The 18,690-nt window shown below is 48.7% G+C and overlaps 1 protein-coding gene across 1 annotated transcript; it reads left to right on the top strand.

The window, feature by feature from the left end:
- The first annotated feature begins 4,137 nt into the window (after positions 1-4,137).
- On the top strand, positions 4,138-5,640 carry LOC139831625 (uncharacterized). Its single transcript, XM_071820930.1, has 2 exons — positions 4,138-4,650; positions 4,906-5,640. The coding sequence occupies exons 1-2, from the start codon at positions 4,138-4,140 to the stop codon at positions 5,638-5,640; spliced, it is 1,248 nt and encodes a 415-aa protein (XP_071677031.1).
- Positions 5,641-18,690: the final 13,050 nt, after the last annotated feature.

Here is an 18,690-nt window from a genome sequence, read left to right as displayed (position 1 = left end):
GTGGGTCGGGCTTCGCCGGCGCGGCGCGTGCCCTCGACCTCGTCGGGCGGAGCCGCCCCTATCTCCTCGCCGTCGGCGGCGTCCTTCGGTGACCCCGGCTCGGTGGGCGGAGCGCTGTGGTCGGGAACGGGGCGGCGCGGGGGCCCCCGCGGCGTTCGCCGCCGCCACCCCCGGGTCGCGTCGGGAGCGACGGCGCCACTCCCCGTCGTGATGGGCCGTCGTGGCGTGGGCCGTCCGGGCCTTCGGGCCGTTGCCGGCTGGAGGCGCCCGAGGCTCGCGAGGGTGGGCCTGCTGGGCCCGTCGGGCCCGCCGGCCCCCTCACTTGCCACGCCGGCTCGGATCCGTCGGGGCGGGCGGGATCTAACCCTAGCCAGCGCTGCACGACCCGACCAGATCCGCCGTCACGCCGCCGCGCCGATCCATCCGAGTCCACCCACCCCCGCTGCCGTTCTCGTCCTCGTTCGTCGACATGGTGCTCAAGCGCCCTCGCGCCGCCTCCCCAGCCGCTCGCCGCCGGACCAGCACCATCGGCGGGTGCGGGTCGCATCCCCACCGCCGCCTCCGCCGGCCCCGTCTGGCCCCCGGCCCGCCGGTCCCCGTCGCGCCGCGGCACCTCCCCACGGCGCTCGCCCCCGCCTCGCCGTGGCTCTCCCTGCGCCGCTCCTCTCGCGCCGGAGCTCTCCCCGCCATCCCTCCCCGCGCCGACAAAGCGGGCGGCTGCACTGCCTCGGGTTCGACCGGGGCAGCGGCCGGGACGAACCGCGCGGCCCCGGGTCGTGGAGAAGACCTGGGGCAGCTCGCCCGCGCCGGAGGTCGCCGGCTCATCGCGTGCCTTCTCCCGGGGGTGCACGCAGGGAGGCTGCGCTGCGGGAGGAATTGGCGTCGCGCGGCCAGCACTCCTCGCGGGACAGATACGAGGCGCCGAGGCATGCCGAGCGGGGTCGTTCGCCGCCCCGCGACCGCCGTTCGCCGCTGCGCCGCGAGGAGCAGGTGCCGCATGCCGGTGCCCCTACCGCGGCGAAGAAGAAGAGGAAGTCGAAGAAGAAGCGAGCCGGCCCAGGTGGTACTGCGGGTGGGGCTGTGGGTGGGACCCAGGTTGGGCACCCGCCTATGGCACCTCCGCGGGGACAGGCTTTCGACGGCCGTGCTGACACCCAGTTGGCGGTGTCGGCGTCGCCGGAGAAATCCCCCACCTCCAACATCTGCTTCAACTGTGGCGAGATGGGGCACTTCCGCTCCGATTGCACGATGCCGACGCAGTGCCTCTTCTGCGGTGACCCCTCTCACCTAGCCGCGGCTTGCAAGGAGAGGTTCAACAGCCGAAGGCGGCGGGAGGTCATCGAATACCTGGGACACGGGCTTGACAGTGGCTTCTACTACATCGACCTGGGGGGGTCGGAGCTCAGTACCCCCCAGCACCTTGCTACCATCACCGTGTTGCCGAAGCAGGACCCCCCGCTACAGTTTGAGGTGACAGTCGACACGATCCGCGCCGAGCTCGCTCAGTTGGAGTCGACTTGTGTGTGGAACGTGAGGGCGATCTCTCCCACTGAGTTCGCAGTGGCGTTCCCCTCGGCTGAGCTCCTCCGTGCCCTCTCCTGGAGCGAGACGACCATCCTGCCGATCAACAACATCCGCGTTTCTGTCCAGCCGTCCTGTGTGGATCCCATCACTGTGGCTACTTTGGCTGAGGTTTGGGTTCGGGTCCACGGCATTCCTGAGGAGGCCAGGAGTGAGCATATCATAGAGCTCGTCTCCCAGCCAATTGGCAAGCTTGTCACTGTGGACCCTCTCTCTCTCCCAGGCGACGGGCCAGTGCGCATGCTGATCCTCAGCCCGGACCCCGCGAAGCTCACCTGCACTCTTCCCCTCTTCTTCTTTGGGAAGAGTGGCCGGACCGTGACGGTCGAGGTGGAGGGAGACGAGGCCCAGGCGGGGTCCCCATCACCTCCTCCTGACCCTTCTCAGTCACACCGAGACGATGATGGCGAGAATGATGATGATTCTTCCGATGGAGACTCGGAGGACGACTTGGGTGGCGACGGCGAGGAGTCCCCACTGCGACAGTCTCCTGGTGCGGGGGCCGGGGCCTCCGACGCTCTGGACGCTAGACCTGGGGCGCAGTCGACACAGCCCGAGTCGACGCAGTCTCACAGGAGCGCGCCGGCCAAGCTGGGGGCGACCATCTCCCGCGCTCCCCCAGCCGTCACCGGGGAGTCCTACGGCCTGCCCATCATGGAGTACGGGTCCAACTTCCCCCAGGAGACGTCGTCGGCAAGTGTGGGGTTGGACGTGTGCCCCCCGCAGTCGCCGAGGTCGCCAGGGCTGGTCTGCTACACGTGCTCCCCGGGCTCTACTCCCACCTCGCCCCTGGGCCCTGCGACCCCGGGTCCTTCAGTCCTGGAGCCGGCCTCGGTCTTCCCCGACACTCCCGTGGCTGGTGCCAAGGTGAGGGCCCCGCGTCGCCAGCGGCAGTCCACGCAGCCGTCCCGTCACAGCGCTAGGTTGGCTCGGTCTCGCTCCGGGACTGAGGCGATGGAGCCGACGGTTGCAGAGCAGGCGGAGAGGCGGGCTGCAGCCCGCAACCTTGACTCAGGTACTTGTCCCACCCCTCGCTCCGCTCCCTCTGTCCCCCCCTCTCCCCCCTCGGGTTCTCGGTTTTCTGTTCTTGCTACGGCTTCGCTCGACCACTTGGGTCAGGTGGCGTCGGATTGTGGTGTGATTTTCAGGGGCGAACGCGGTCCGCGGGTCGAACAGCTGGCGGCAATTCAGGCCAAGGAGGTCTACGATGGCGTGCTCGCAGCCTCTCGAGCTCAGTTGGAGCGCGAGAGGGCGACCGCCGCCTCCCGATCGACCTGTGCGGTGGCACACTGGTGCAGTCCAGAGCCTACCATTGGGTCTAACCCTTTGGATAGCTCTGACGTGGCCCCCCAGTTGGGGGGGCCGCGAGGGAGACCTCCTCGACCACCGTCCGGTCCCTCGACACGTGGTAGGGCTCGATCGGTTCCCAATAGGGGAACCCCCCAATCTGATGCGATCCGATGAGTAATCCCTTCTTCTCACTCATTTGGAACATCAGGGGGTTCGAGGCCCCGGGCCGCAAACAACAGCTGAAGGAATACATTAGGCGCGAGCACGTGGACATTGTGGGACTCCAAGAGACGATTAAGGAGTCCTTCCTCCTCCACGAGTTGGAGGGCCTTAGTAGAGACAAGTTTGCCTGGCATTGGCGCCCGACCTCGGGCCATTCGGCGGCATCCTCCTAGGCGTAAAGGAGGATACCTTCGAGGTTGAGGATATGGAGCATGGCGAGTTCTTCGTGAGCATGGCCGTTACCCATAAACGATCTAACCTTAGCTGGGAGGTTATTATCGTTTATGGGCCGGCGGACCATTCGAGGTCTCAGTCCTTCTTAGAGGAGCTGCGGGGTAAGATCGACCGGTGCACCACTCCTGTGGTGGTGGCCGGCGATTTTAACTTGTTACGCTCCCCGGAGGACAAGAGCTCGAGTCGCGTGGACATCCCTAGGATGAGGATGTTCAACGACTGCCTTGCGGATCTCGCCCTTAGAGAGATCACTAGAGTGGGAGCTCGGTTCACGTGGAGCAACAACCGCATTGACCCGGTCCAGAGTGTGCTGGACCGGGTCATTGTGTCAGTTGAATGGGAAATGGAATGCCCATTATGCACCCACAGGGCGGCTACCCGGTGCGGGTCTGTTCATTCCCCACTCCTTCTGGGCTCGGGGGGCTCTACCCCCGAGGCTAAACCGATTCCACTTTGAAGACTTAGGCTGCGTCGGCCCGGGGTTTGTGGAGGCGGTTGGCTACAAGTGGGAGCGGGCCGCGGAGTCCCCTCCGCGGGTCTTCAACGCGATTGATGTCCGGCATCACCGCACGAAGCTTGCCCGCCGGTTTATGAGAGAGGCTGGGGGGCGAACCTCGGGGTGGAGGTACGCCAGAAGAAGGACCTCCTCCTTCGCCAGATCCAGGAGCTAGATCGCGCCGCGGACGAGGAGGGCTTAGCCGCTGAGGAGTGGCTTCAGCGCTTCGCCCTGGAACACTCGCTCATGGAGATCTACCGGGGGGAGGAGGTTTTCTGGCGACAACGGAGTCGCCGAGTGGCTCCTCCAGGGGGATGCGAACACGCTTACTTCCATGCGATCGCCAATGGCCGTCGCCGGAAGTGTTCCATCCCTGTCTTTGGGATGGTGACCTCCTGTTGGAGGAGGCCGGGGAGATCACCACCCATATTTATTCCTTCTATAAAGGCCTCTTCGCGGCAGGCCCCAGGACCGGGGTTGCCCTCGTGGCGGATCTATGGCCAGCTAGGGCCTGGGTCTCAGACGAGGAGAATGCCGCCCTCACCCTTCCGTTCCTCCCAACGGAAGTACGTGGAGCGCTTGAGGGCATGAAGCCTAGCTCGGCCCCTGGCCTCGATGGTCTCCCGGTTGTTTTCTTCCAGAAATTCTGGGCGAAACTCCAGGAGACTATCATGCCAATGTTTCAAGAGTTCTACGTGGGAACTCTTGACATGGGGCGGCTGAACTACGGTGTTATTACCTTGATCCCCAAGGTTGTGGGGGCCACGGATATACGCCAGTTTAGGCCTATTACGGTCATCAACGTAATCCAGCGGTTGTTCTCCAAGGTGTGTGCGGTAAGGTTGGCCCCGGTTATGGAGCGGATTACGCACCAATACCGGTTGCCTTCCTTAAGGGCCGCCACATCCATGATGGGATTCTAGCTGCACGAGATTGTGCACGAGGTTAGGAGTCGACACCAGAGGGGTGTCTTCCTAAAACTAGATTTCCAGAAAGCGTACGATCGTTTGGATTGGTCCTTCCTCCGGCAGGTCCTCCAGAGGAGAGGCGTTGATGACCGTATGATTGGCTGGATTATGCAGACGGTGATGACTGGCAGCACGGCCATCAACATTAATGGGGAAGTGGGTCCCTATTTTAGGCCGGCGTGTGGAGTGAGACAGGGGGACCCCCTTTCCCCTATCCTCTTCAACGCGGCGGTTGACTCCCTGGCCGAGATTCTGGAGAGGGCTAGGATCTCGGGCCATATTACCGGAGTGGTCGGCCACCTCATCCCTGGTGGAGGGGTGACCCACCTCCAGTATGCGGACGATACCATGATCATGTTCGAGGGCTCGGACCGGGACATCCAGAACACCAAGTTCCTTCTCCTCTGTTTTGAGGCCATGTCGGGCCTCAAAATAAACTTTGACAAAAGTGAGGTAGTGGTCTTGGGGTACCCTCCGGAAGTTCAACAGCGGATCGCTGACAACCTCAATTGTAGGTTGGCAACCTTCCCTGTGAACTACTTGGGGGTACCTGTTAGGGATTCTAGGATCCTTATTAGAGACCTCGCCCCCCTTGTGGGGCGAGTTAGAGAGAAGGCTGAACCATGGTGCGGGAGGTTCACTTCCAAGGGTAGCAAAACAGTTCTTATCGACTCATGCTTGTCTAGTCTTCCCATGTATATCATGGGCCTGTACCTCCTCCCTGAAGGGGTACATGCGGCCTTCGACAAAGAGCTATCTCGCTTCTTCCGCGTGACAGACAAAGCCGCCAAAAATATCACATGGTCAAGTGGGCCGATGTGTGCGCCCCCAAGGATCTTGGGGGCATAGGGATAATCTCCTCTCGTCACATGAATGTGGCCCTCATCCTGAAATGGGTTTGGAGGATCCTCTCTGATGATGGGGGTTTGTGGCTTAAGTTAATCAAGGCGAAATACCTACGGGGCCGGCCTCTGCTTGCCTGTGATCGTCGGGAGGGATCTCAGTTTTGGAGGGCCCTCCAGGACGTTAAGCATGAGGTTAGAGCGGGACTGTCCTTCTCCATAGGCGATGGTAGAGGGACCATGTTCTGGCTGGACCCGTGGCTGGGGGCTAGTCCCATCTGCCGGGACTTCCCGGACCTGTTCGCTATCTGCGCCGACCCACCCTGTCTTGTCGCCGCCGTCGCCCAGAGGGGCTGGGATATCCTGTTCCGGCGCGGGCTTACCCAGGGAGAGGCCCTGAGTCTGGCCCGGCTGCGGAACCTCCTCCCAGATGCCTTGCCGGGAGGACTAGATTCGCCTTCTTGGCGCCTGTCGCCCTCCGGTTCGTTCTCTGTGCGGACTGCGTATAGGGCCTTGTTTAGGGGGCCCCCGCTGCCTTGGACGGCTCCCCTTTTTAAAGCTCCAATCCCGCTTAAGACGAAGATTTTCATATGGCAGCTGCTTAGGGATCGCCTTCCTTCTGGGGTGGAGGTTGCGAAGAGGCACGGACCGGGCGACGGGCTTTGTCCATTGTGTGCGGTCCCGGAGACGACGACCCACATAATGTTCTCTTGCCCTGCGGCCCGCTTCCTCTGGAGCTTCCTCCAGGAGGCGCTGGGGCCTGAGTGGCAGGCCTCAGTCCTCGGTGAGTTTATTGAGGCCCACGCGAACAACACCGGAAGGAGGAGGCGCCTCTTCTGGCTGGTGTTCGCGGACTTAACCTGGACCCTGTGGACTGTGCGTAATAAGATGGTCATTGAGCGTATCTTCCCTCGACGCGCTTCTGACTCCTTATATTCTTTCTTGGCTTTGTTGCAGCAGTGGTACCCGTTGTGTAGGCAGCGGGACAGGGAGCGCCTGGACGGCATGTTGGAGGATCTTCTTGCGGCTGCCCGTCGCCTTTCTACGTCGTCCAGCCTCTGAGTGACCCTTCTCTTTGGGGTTGTATCGTTTTTCTTTCGTTTGGGCATGTTGTGCTGTTGCCCCAGCAGACTGTTGTTGAGTGTGGAGTTCTCGTGTTCTTGTATCTGAACCTTGTATGGATGTGGTTGCTTTATTTATAAAGCGGGGCGAAAGCCTGTTTCGAGGAGGTTATTCCATATGATTGACTACTGAACGTCTGAACCATGTTTTGTTACTTATTACTGAGGGTGTCTTTGTCTGCAGGTGCTTTTGTTGGATGTGTTGGTTATTACCAACTGTGGAGGGCAGCCCCTCCAATCAATATTGATGCTGCCCGGCCTTGGCTATATCATATACAAGCTTAGTGTCGTATCCTCGGAACTGCATCACCTGCGCAATCCAATGGTTCAATTACCGAAAATTTGATACTTACACTTTTACCTGAACTTTTGTCTTCCTCCTTTGGATAGGTGTGGGTGAACACATGTTTCTGTTATGTAATTCTTGGACCTATAACTAGATTCATAAATGCAATGTAACATCATTCAGGTAGTATTGTACTTTTGTGTTGCAAGTAAAATCCAGAAATCAAGTGGTATACATAAAATCTCATACACAGTGTTTGGATGTAATAAATTGAGCCTAGAATTGTGGAATTGGAACTCGACCCTCCAATTTTGCCATTTGGATGCGTGTGGAATTTAGGTCCGGAAACATAAGGCAATTCCAGCCAGCACCCGTGCGGAGGCGTTTCGTTCACTGGTCAAATTTGGAGGGGAGCTCCGTATTCCCACGGAATTGATGAAGCGGTACGCGAGAGTCTGTCCCGAGCGACCACGCTGTGCCCCATCCTAGCGAAGCCTTCTCGGCCGCATCCTCCTCAAGAAGCTGTTGGCGACACGGTGCGTCCTCTCCACCCTTAATGCTCAGCCGTCCGCCCTCCGCCTCTTCTTTCTACAACACGGTGCAGCGACACTGTGTCCGCCAATCCACTGCCCAAATCCCTAGGTCGAGATGTGGTTAGGGAACGGTACGGTAGGCAGTGAGGCGGCGATAAGGGTAGCGGCGCTGGCATCATTGTATCCCTCAATCCGAGGACTTGTGCATCTAATTACATGTGGTGATTTCACAAGAGATTTGTATTTGTATCATTATCTCTTACCTTAATGTGAGCACTTGTCGGGTACCCAAGACTCACGATGGACGCGAGCCAACTTGGTCCAACTCGGGCCGAGCATCCAAAAAAACTTGAGCTAAAACTGGTGAGCCCGAGCCAGCTCGAAACAGCAGACCAGCCACAAGCTGGGACTCGACCCGAGCTGGCAGCAAGCTCGGTTCAAAACGAGCCGGCTCGCAAGCCTCAGGTTGTATAGAACGCATAGGACATGTAGGACATGTGCTACCCGTACAGAGAACATTTTGCATCGATTTTTTTGCCTTAATAAGCATTGAAATTCAATTCATTTAAACCTTGTTGTGCTCCTAGACTCATAATTCTGGTAATGGCCACCGGAGAGTAGATGGCAGGTTAGCAGTCACATGCGACACACCGTTGGGGACGAGATTGGCCACGACGAGGGGCATGGAGTCGGATTTGACGAGCATGTTGATGGCTGCCGGAGAGGAGACGGTGGAGCATAGACGAAGAGGGTGCTATGGATTTGGGGCGAGGAGGATTAGCGGTTGAGTGGCGGCAGCGGGTCACCCTATCTGCCTCTGTGCGCGAGGAGAAGACGGGAACCTTCCCCGTCCTGACTCCTGAGTGTCCATGGCTCCCTATCTACCACCGAATGGGCCAAGTGTTCCAGATTCTTGCCCATTTCCTCTCCCTCCCACAATTCGCAAAAAAGAGTCCGTGTCAAACGAGATGGACCGAGCCGAGCCAAGCTCGGCCCGAGCTTTCCACGGTCCATGAAATGGAACTCGGCTCGGTCCATCTCATTAGCGGGTCGAGCAAGACTCGAGCCGAGCGCAAGAAAACTCGGGCGAGCTGAAAAGCTCAGGCTGAACGTCCAGCGTGACCCAAGACCACGATGATTGATCAAGGTTCAAGGTCAGATGTGCGGTAAATAGCGTCTACGCGTAAAACCTAGTGGCAGCAAGGGGACTAGATTACTCGTTTAGTGACCCACTTGGGAACGAAAACAACATCATCTATCTTAATTCCTTGGTTTATACTTTACTTAATAATCGTTCAAATCTCGATGCTTCGTGGTATAACGATTTGACCAAGAGACAATATGCTTTGCATGTGGCTCGCAAGGGCTACAGTTACAGATATCTATGTTAGATCATTTATACATGAATATGCTTAAGTTTATCTTTTTTCCCCTATGTATGCATAACTGGAGCTGAAACTTCAACCCTGGCCTAGCTCCATCCATCGACACAACCCAATAAACAAAGTAAGTTGGAAAGGTCCCATAAACGTAAGTCAAAACAAATTAGCAAGTCTTGTAGACATTCCTTAACCAACAACAAGTGCTTTCCAAGGTTTGATAAAGCTAGATCTTCTAGGAAAAATCTATTATAATGTATCTGTAATCAGGGACGGAGCCAGCTTTTGACCTTGAGGGGGGCAAAATGGTGCTGTAAACTTCATGAGGGGGGCAGAGTAAGCTAAGTCAGCATGAAATTACAGTTCTAGTGAGTAGTGTTCTTCATAAAATCCAAACCATGGCGGTGGCTAAGCCCCCCCTCGTCCCCCCTTGTCTCCGTCCCTGTCTGTAATCTAGGTCGAATGTATCAGCATTGCATAAATAAAATGACCACTACTTATAGTCTTATATAACCCGCTAAGCATATAGTATTTACTAGTGTGAGCCCATATAGCGCATCCAGGGGTGGGCCAAAGCATGGGCCTCCTCTCCTGGCTCATGCGGCTCCAGCTTCGCTTCTTCTCATATTCTTGTATTTCCTTCAAAATGACGTGCAAAAAGTTGGGAGCCATTTGGTATCCAGAAGGTACCTGAAACTCAATAATCTTCTATCTCTAAATAGGCGACCCCCACTACATGATTTTGTTGTCTTAGCCACGTCATTGTTTTTCGTTTTGCCTACACTGCGTGTGGTCGCCCATCGCTTCCACGTCCGTTGAAAAATGGCGTTATGTTTCCTAAATCAAATCCCTTCCGTTTCGGCCGGATGACATGCAGCTCATCAAATCCATTCCGTTTCGGCCGGATGACATGCAGCTCATGGATGGTAGGAGCTAAGGTGATTAATTTCCCGTATTGCAATTATTTAGCCAGAAATCTCTTCGCTCCACCAAGTATTAATTGAACCATGCGTCGTGGGTTTTATAAATTCCCTTCTCTCGACACTCTGCACTTTCGTCTTCCACCTTGATGTCCCTCTCCGAGATGGCTCCTTCTGGTAGGCGGTCTTAAACGGACCAACGAATACGCTGCAGCTGATTGAGCCTCTTCGATCGTTATCGTCGGTCCATTCGGCGTCGTCTGATTCTGTAAAGACATGGAGCTATGCTGAGAGGCCAGCCGGCGGAGACGCTGCACAGATCTCATATAGAAGTAGGAGACAATGAGACATGATGGCATGGTGCTGATATGTCTCCTGTTGACGCCATGGTGATGTGCATAGGGCCAAAAGGTTAGAACGTCATCTTTCATTTTTTCACAATTGATCAATATTTCTCCTAAAAATTGATTTGAAATTAGGTGATGGATGAGAGAAATCTATTGGGCAATCGCTTCCATAAAAATATCAGCCGATGCCGCTTCGTTCTACCACATGCCTCTCAATTTTCAGTTCCACGAGTTCTTTTGACGAGTGATTCTCCATGGAGTCCACGGACGAAGAAGCAAGGGAACCGGTCCTCACTGTACCTCAGTTTCATCTCCTCAATAAAGGGCGCTGGTTGCAGCAATCGTCGTTCATTTTGGAATGCAGCCAGACATAATAACAAACATGAGCACTCGATCGAGCAGTTGAGCTTCCATCCCGAAGCCTAGAATGCATTTCCGTCTCAGGTATACTTCATTTCCCTAAATGGCGTGTGCCTCTCATGTAAATCCACACCGCTGATGGTTAATCTTCCTAACTAATGTTTCCATCTGTTGTGAATTATTTTTCATCATATATTGATTTCGACGGAGATAAAGGAGGTTACTCGTGATATATAATATACCAAAGTTGAGATGATGATGTCAAGGCATGGTTAGTTAAGTGTATTTGTACTGTAACAACAGAAATATAATGTGCAAGAACATCATGATGTATTGATGCCAACATGGATTTGTTACCATTCAGGCATGCAGCTGCACTGGGTTGAGGTATATCTTTCTTATTCGAAAAAATGAATATTGTATTCATATGTATTCTTTTCTGAGTATCTTCTAGCTTTGGCCCTTCGTGATCTAATTAATATTCCACCTATGATATTTCTTTTTCTTAATTATTTTCCGTATTAGTACAATGTGGGGACCAAGATTGGTACAAAATCCAACTCGAGAAGGTAGGTTAATGTTCTAAATTTTAGCAATTGATATTTTTATGGCTTTTCACTTCCCAAACTAATCTCTATGCATGGAAGCAAAATGGATATCTACGTGTTAAATCATGTGAGTCCATGCTTGGCTTGAGATGTTCTACCTGAACTCTTCAAAGAGTTTTAGTAGTATGAAACTATGTAAAAATCCTTCATTTTTCATAACAAGTTTTAGAAGTTTTTAGCAACCTTCCTGGTAGATGTATGCATAAGTGGATGTCTATAACAATCAATAGGGTTTGCTTCATTTTGAGAGTTGATCGATCAGTCCATGCATGTTTAGGTAGTATATTTGGTAACTTTGTAACTTATTAACATGTCTATTGTTTTGCAGTTTGTGTTAAGTAAGCATGTGAAGCGTAATGAGGTTATAGGAGTTTGCTCTCAGTTAATTCTCATGCCCCTTAGTTATGGGGAGAAAGAGCATAATAAATAAATAAAATGTGAGTCTGATATTCTTTTGTTCACATTGTGGCCTAATTGAGTGTTTTGACTTTGATGCAAATTAACAAATTAAAATTTCAGATTTATTTTTAGAAAAAATCACGATTTATGATTTTATGAGTTAATTTTGTAAATTGTATGCTAGATTGCAAGTTGAATAGTGAAAATATTTATTATGATATGCCTTCTAACACGCTATCACATTTACCATAGCAGTAAATTTTTGGTATTGATGCAACGTCTAAAAGTTATCTTGAAGCGATCCGACCCAGTAAGGATTGGATCTCTGTGCATATTGTGCTAGTCCCTGGATCGACTCGCTAGCACACACAGTTCGATGAATAAACAGAATAGCAAATGCGTCATTATTACAACGTGTATGATCCAGAATATATTTATTACAACTTGCATAGCTCATGGCTAGCTCAAATAAAAGAGTTCAAAGCGGAAAACAAATAAAAGCAAAGAGCTCCATCACGCCACAGGCGAACATGCTGAGTGGAAGCTCGCGACCTAAATATGGAATATCACTCTGTCCTCAATGTTACCTGCAACATGAAACGTTGCAGCCACGCAGGGTCAATACATTGAATGTATTGGCGAGTATCACTAGAGACTTATAACAATCTATCAAGTACATTTTCAAGGTGAGGGTTCAAACTTTTATTTTATCTTGCACAAAACAATCATAGTATCGTCCTAGTTTTATCCCAGCAACTTTAATCTCCGAACTCCTCTAGTGCACATGTGAGTAGGTCAAGCTCAGCCCCCCTACCATGTTAATCTCATTTCTTCCATTACACATGCTGGTAAGTCAGGTTCAATACCCTTACCATGCTAATCTCCAATCCATTAGTGTACACGTCAGTAAGTCAGGCTCTACACCCTTACCATGTCACTCATCACCAGTGTACATGTCAGTAAGTCCGACTCAACACCCTTACCATGCCACTCACCACCAGTGAACATGTCAGTAAGTCAGGCTCAACACCCTTACCATGCCACTCACCACCAGTGAACATGTCAGTAAGTCAGGATCAACGCCCTTACCATGCCACCCTGCCATCAACTAGTGTACATGTCAGTAAGTCAGGCTTTCTGCCCTTACCATGCCACTCGACCTATACATGTCAGTAAGTCCGGCTCAAAGCCCTTACCATGTCGGTCGACCTACAACCTTCTCAAGTACTATTCATATCCGCCTCAAATCATCCAATTGTTATTTTGTCAACTAAAACTAACCTTTCAACTAATACATACCCATGACATGATATTCCACCCACTTATAAAGTAAGCGTATCCAAGCAATCAAACATAGGTTGAAGAGCAATGAATCCAATCATAATAAACATATGGCTATCCTACACGGGTTTCATAGCATTAGCACACAATCTATCAATAACAATCTTACACATGTACTTGTACTAAAATCCAACTGCACACATATAGGAAAACAATAGATCTGTTATGATCAAAAGTTCATCTTGCCTTAATTGTCGTTGGCGTTCGCGCTCTTCATGTTACACTCCGCACGATCTAGACAATAAAATAATCACAATAGATATCTAGAGAGCACAAATAGAGAGAACACACAATAAATTAATGCATGCATGCTCCAAAAATAAATTTATATTTGAAAATACTTTACAAGCTGATTTGTTTGTTCAATAGGAATTTCAAATAGGTAATTTAATACAAACAATAACCTTTTGTATAAAATAGTTTCATAAATTTTATAAACATGTACTAGTTCATAGAAATTATCCTTATCTTTAATTTCCTGTTGGAATCAAAATAAAATCATTTACCAAATTTATGATACATTGAAAATACTATAACACTAGTTATAAATTGAAAAATCTGTAAATTTTGTAAAAATAGAAACTAACAGTACCAAGGTATTCTTCTCATTTTTATGAATCCAACGGTATATTATTTGTTAAATTCCGAGTTACGAAACATTTTCTATGAATTTTACAAGATTTAACATTTCGCGGTCTTTTAATAATTTTGTTCGAAAAGTTGTCAGAAAAAGTTTCTCGGATGGAGAAACTTTCTACACGAAAGTTGCAGGAAACTTAATTATGAACTCAATGGAAAAAGAATCATCTAAAACGGAGCTCTAGATTTATTGTTATGAATTTTCAAAGTCTTAAGTCAGCTAGCACATATGCAGTGATCGATCGATTGGAAATACAAGTCCGAGCGGGACAGTTTATTACGCTACAGGGACCCTTGGATTCAGATCTAATGGCCTACAACCTATTTGTCTTAATCTATTCAGGCTTGAGAACATCAAACAGCAATTACCGACGGGGCAGTTCGAGGACGCTGAGGGGATGACGACGGCGCTGCTGCGAAGGTGGGGCTTTGGTGGTCTTCCGCGACGGCGAGGTGGTCTACGGGGCGTGGAGCTACACGGCGATTCTGATGGTGTCCTCGATGATAGAATCTCCTTACCGAAACGGCGCTAACGTGTGGGTGTTCGTCGAAATCCGGCGATGCTCCGGCGAAGTCTCCCGAGCGGCTCCGTGCTCTGAAGATGGGGAGGAAGAGTCAGAAAGACGCGGTTGAGAGAGAGGGAGAGATTAGGAGAAAACAAAAGGGAAGTCGGGGCCTCTGCAACCTCGAGTTCGAGCTCAGCCGAGCTCCAATGGCAGTGGCGGCGGCGGAACTTTGACGAAGAAAACCGGCGGAATGGCGGCGCTATTTTTAGGGTTTCAAAGGGGGAGATACGGAGGCGATATTGAGGTATTTATATGCGGATTTCTGTGGCAACGGGCCAACAAATTCTGAGCGAAACCGAGCGATTTTCGTGGGCAGATCGAACAAGCGTAGGCGTCCAGGACTCACGTCCAGAGGTAGGTGACGACGGGGGGGGCCACATGTCAGGAGAAAAAAAAAACGGGCGGGCGAGTTGATGCGCTGGACTGAAGTTGTTGCTGCGTGTCTGGCTAGGCCGGCGCGGCCGCGTGCACGCGCAACCGCGCATGAGATTGATCTGGCCGGTTCATTTTGTTTTGTTTTATTTTCCTTTTTATGTTTTATTAATTTCTAGTTTAAGTTTTAGGCCACCGAACTGACTCAAATAAAATTTGCAATCACTCCAGTATGATTTTTTTTTTTTGGAAACTAATGATTACTCTTGCAGTTCAAAAATAGAAATACAAGAGTATATTTTTTTACACACTTGCCGTATAGGCTATTTAGAAAAGCAAGAAACATAATTTGAATTTATTGAAATCAAGCGATTAAAATATTTATCGAAACTGAAACCATTCATACGTTTTATTTCAACATGGGTTTTAATATTGAAGTTGAGATGACTCAAGCGACTTTATAAAATTAATTTCGGTCAAAACCAAATTACGAAAATGTTATGATGCATATAATGCCTTAGATGGCTATTGAGAAAAAGTAAAAATAGACTTTAAGTTATTTTGGGTAGAACAAGTTTGTCAACATTTTGAAAACTAAACCTTCGGATATTTTCTTGTAGAGCCATTTGGCAAACTTTCATAAATGACTTTATGTTTAAAGAGACAACCAAAATTGAATAGTTTGAAACCCACTTCACAAAGTTAAGAAAACAATTCTAAAAGTTTTAGTTTCTTCTAATATAAAAAAAATAGAATATGAATTATATTTTCTCCTTTGAATCAAGTCCTCAAAAGTTTCTTTTCATTCATAATTTTCAACCAAGTCAAGCAATTCAATCAACTTAAATTATTAATTGTTTTACATTCCAAAATTTGAAAAGTTTGGGATGTTACAGACTACCACCCTTAAAAGGAATCTCGTCCTCGAGATTCGAGAAAGGCTAGAAAGAAAGATGGTTTTGCGATATGTTGGGGTGGGCTACCACCCTTAAAAGAAACTTTTGTAGGCTGTCTTATGTCTTGGGTTCAGGCTAAGCTTATCTTGGGTATGACTTAGCACATCCTAGGATATGACTTGACACCAGGTCATCTTTGGGAGACATCTATGGCTTCTAAGTTAATATCTATTAGGTTGTTGTTTATTCACATATAGTGAACAACATATATTTTCAAAATGACTTCAGTAGGCTTTTCCTCATGGTTAGGCTTCTAATCCCTATGGAATGGTGGTTGAACTACTTTTGACACTTAGGGGTCACTCTTCGGGTCAATCAGGAGACCAAAATGAGAGGACTTCACGACATCATTCATCCTCTTACTTGTTAGTGTCATCGACAGTCTTCCACTATCTTCATCTTGTATTGGATGTTCATTCTCATTGTAGTCCTACGCTTGGCAGCACTTGCCTGCTATAAGGGTATAATATTATCCACGCTAGGGCTTAGGCTTATCATCGACATCTCTTTTGTAGGTATATCTCTCTAGATTCGCAAAGTCAACATTACCAAAGCGAATAATAAGAGTAGTAGGAATGGTGATCAATCCATCCTGCACCCAGATCATTACTCCGTATTTGATTTATTGAATCTCGTATTCTAACACTTGGTCAACCTCCCAAGTTTGATAAAAAAAAATCATGGAGTATTGAATCAATGTTTCAGTCCCTATTATTGAATTGTTTTGAAAACATTTCTATCGATCCTTAACTAGGGTTTTGCGTATCTCACACTCTTCGTTTCTTCATCTTGATAAGGAACAACAAGGTTGGTTTTGCTAAGGTTATCTTCATGATGTTTTATCGAGAAAACATTTGCTGGGTTGGGTATAGATGAGAATAGATAGAAAGATTCTACAGAAGATTCCGACCCGAACACATCAGATCAAGGCAAATCATCTTACAACAACATCTAACAAGCATTCATTACATCAAGCAAACTAGTTCAAACAAAAACATAATCTAGTATGGTCATACCACAATTTAGTAAGATCATAACGTTATTGTAATATCGTTGGTCTAACAAGCTAAAATTATTGGTGGTCTATTCTATTTCTGCCTCCAATGCTTCAACTTCTTCTACCGTTATGATGTATCTGTGGAGTTGTCAAATGTGCATCAATGTCTTCTCCAAGTTATTTGTTGGCCTTCCATGAAGTTGCTTCATGCTGAGTCGAGTAATAACAGATGAAGCACCGGTCTTCACACTTAAGGGACATGGCCGGACATCATCAGTCCTTCCTTGATGGATTTCAAGATCTGGACCATCTAAGGTAAGAGGAAATTCTTTTGAAGGTGAAGTAGATAAGAATACAAGAAGTTCAAAATGAAAGATCTTTTAAATAAAAACTGGACTAGATAGATTTTTCATCCTAAGGTCATCCTATTATTATTCCAAACCTAGGGTCACGAACCTACAGTCAACACAATGCTCTGATACCATCTGAAGCGATCCGACCCAGTAAGGATTGGATCTCTGTGCATATTGTGCTAGTCCCTGGATCGACTCGCTAGCACACACAGTTCGATGAATAAACAGAATAGCAAATGCGTCATTATTACAACGTGTATGATCCAGAATATATTTATTACAACTTGCATAGCTCATGGCTAGCTCAAATAAAAGAGTTCAAAGCGGAAAACAAATAAAAGCAAAGAGCTCCATCACGCCACAGGCGAACATGCTGAGTGGAAGCTCGCGATCTAAATATGGAATATCACTCTCTCCTCAATGTTACATGCAACATGAAACATTGCAGCCACGCAGGGTCAATACATTGAATGTATTGGGGAGTATCACTAGAGACTTATAACAATCTATCAAGTACATTTTCAAGGTGAGGGTTCAAACTTTTATTTTATCTTGCACAAAACAATCATAGTATCGTCCTAGTTTTATCCCAGCAACTTTAATCTCCGAACTCCTCTAGTGCACATGTGAGTAGGTCAAGCTCAGCCCCCCTACCATGTTAATCTCCTTTCTTCCATTACACATGCTGGTAAGTCAGGTTCAATACCCTTACCATGCTAATCTCCAATCCATTAGTGTACATGTCAGTAAGTCGGGCTCTACACCCTTACCATGTCACTCATCACCAGTGTACATGTCAGTAAGTCCGACTCAACACCCTTACCATGCCACTCACCACCAGTGAACATGTCAGTAAGTCAGGCTCAACACCCTTACCATGCCACTCACCACCAGTGAACATGTCAGTAAGTCAGGCTCAACGCCCTTACCATGCCACCCTGCCATCAACTAGTGTACATGTCAGTAAGTCAGGCTTTCTGCCCTTAGCATGCCACTCGACCTATACATGTCAGTAAGTCCGGCTCAAAGCCCTTACCATGTCGGTCGACCTACAACCTTCTCAAGTACTATTCATATCCGCCCCAAATCATCCAATTGTTATTTTGTCGACTAAAACTAACCTTTCAACTAATACATACCCATGACATGATATTCCACCCACTTATAAAGTAAGCGTATCCAAGCAATCAAACATAGGTTGAAGAGCAATGAATCCAATCATAATAAACATATGGCTATCCTACACGGTTTCATAGCATTAGCACACAATCTATCAATAACAATCCTACACATGTACTTGTACTAAAATCCTACTGCACACATATAGGAAAACAATAGATCTGTTATGATCAAAAGTTCAACTTGCCTTAATTGTCGTTGGCGTTCGCGCTCTTCATGTTACACTCCGCACGATCTAGACAATAAAATAATCACAATAGATATCTAGAGAGCACAAACAGAGAGAACACACAATAAATTAATGCATGCATGCTCCAAAAATAAATTTATATTTGAAAATACTTTACAAGCTGATTTGTTTGTTCAATAGGAATTTCAAATAGGTAATTTAACACAAACAATAACCTTTTGTATAAAATAGTTTCGTAAATTTTATAAACATGTACTAGTTCATAGAAATTATCCTTATCTTTAATTTCCTGTTGGAATCAAAATAAAATCATTTACCAAATTTATGATACATTGAAAATACTATAACACTAGTTATAAATTGAAAAATCTGTAAATTTTGTAAAAATAGAAACTAACAGTACCAAGGTGTTCTTCTCATTTTTATGAATCCAACGGTATATCATTTGTTAAATTCGGAGTTACGAAACATTTTCTATGAATTTTACAAGATTTAACATTTCACGGTCTTT

Source organism: Lolium perenne, chromosome 5 (assembly GCF_019359855.2).
Source record: "Lolium perenne isolate Kyuss_39 chromosome 5, Kyuss_2.0, whole genome shotgun sequence".
Lineage (NCBI taxonomy): Eukaryota > Viridiplantae > Streptophyta > Magnoliopsida > Poales > Poaceae > Lolium > Lolium perenne.
The sequence above is the reverse complement of the archived record's forward strand: the minus strand, read 5'-3'. Positions and strand labels throughout refer to the sequence as shown.

Bases quoted from the DNA above. Each gene is read 5' to 3' on its own strand.
- LOC139831625 (XM_071820930.1), top strand. From the start codon at position 4,138: ATGCGAACACGCTTACTTCCATGCGATCGCCAATGGCCGTCGCCGGAA. The intron at 4,651-4,905 runs GTGTGTGCGGTA...TGGATTATGCAG, and splicing joins TCCAGCGGTTGTTCTCCAAG to ACGGTGATGACTGGCAGCAC.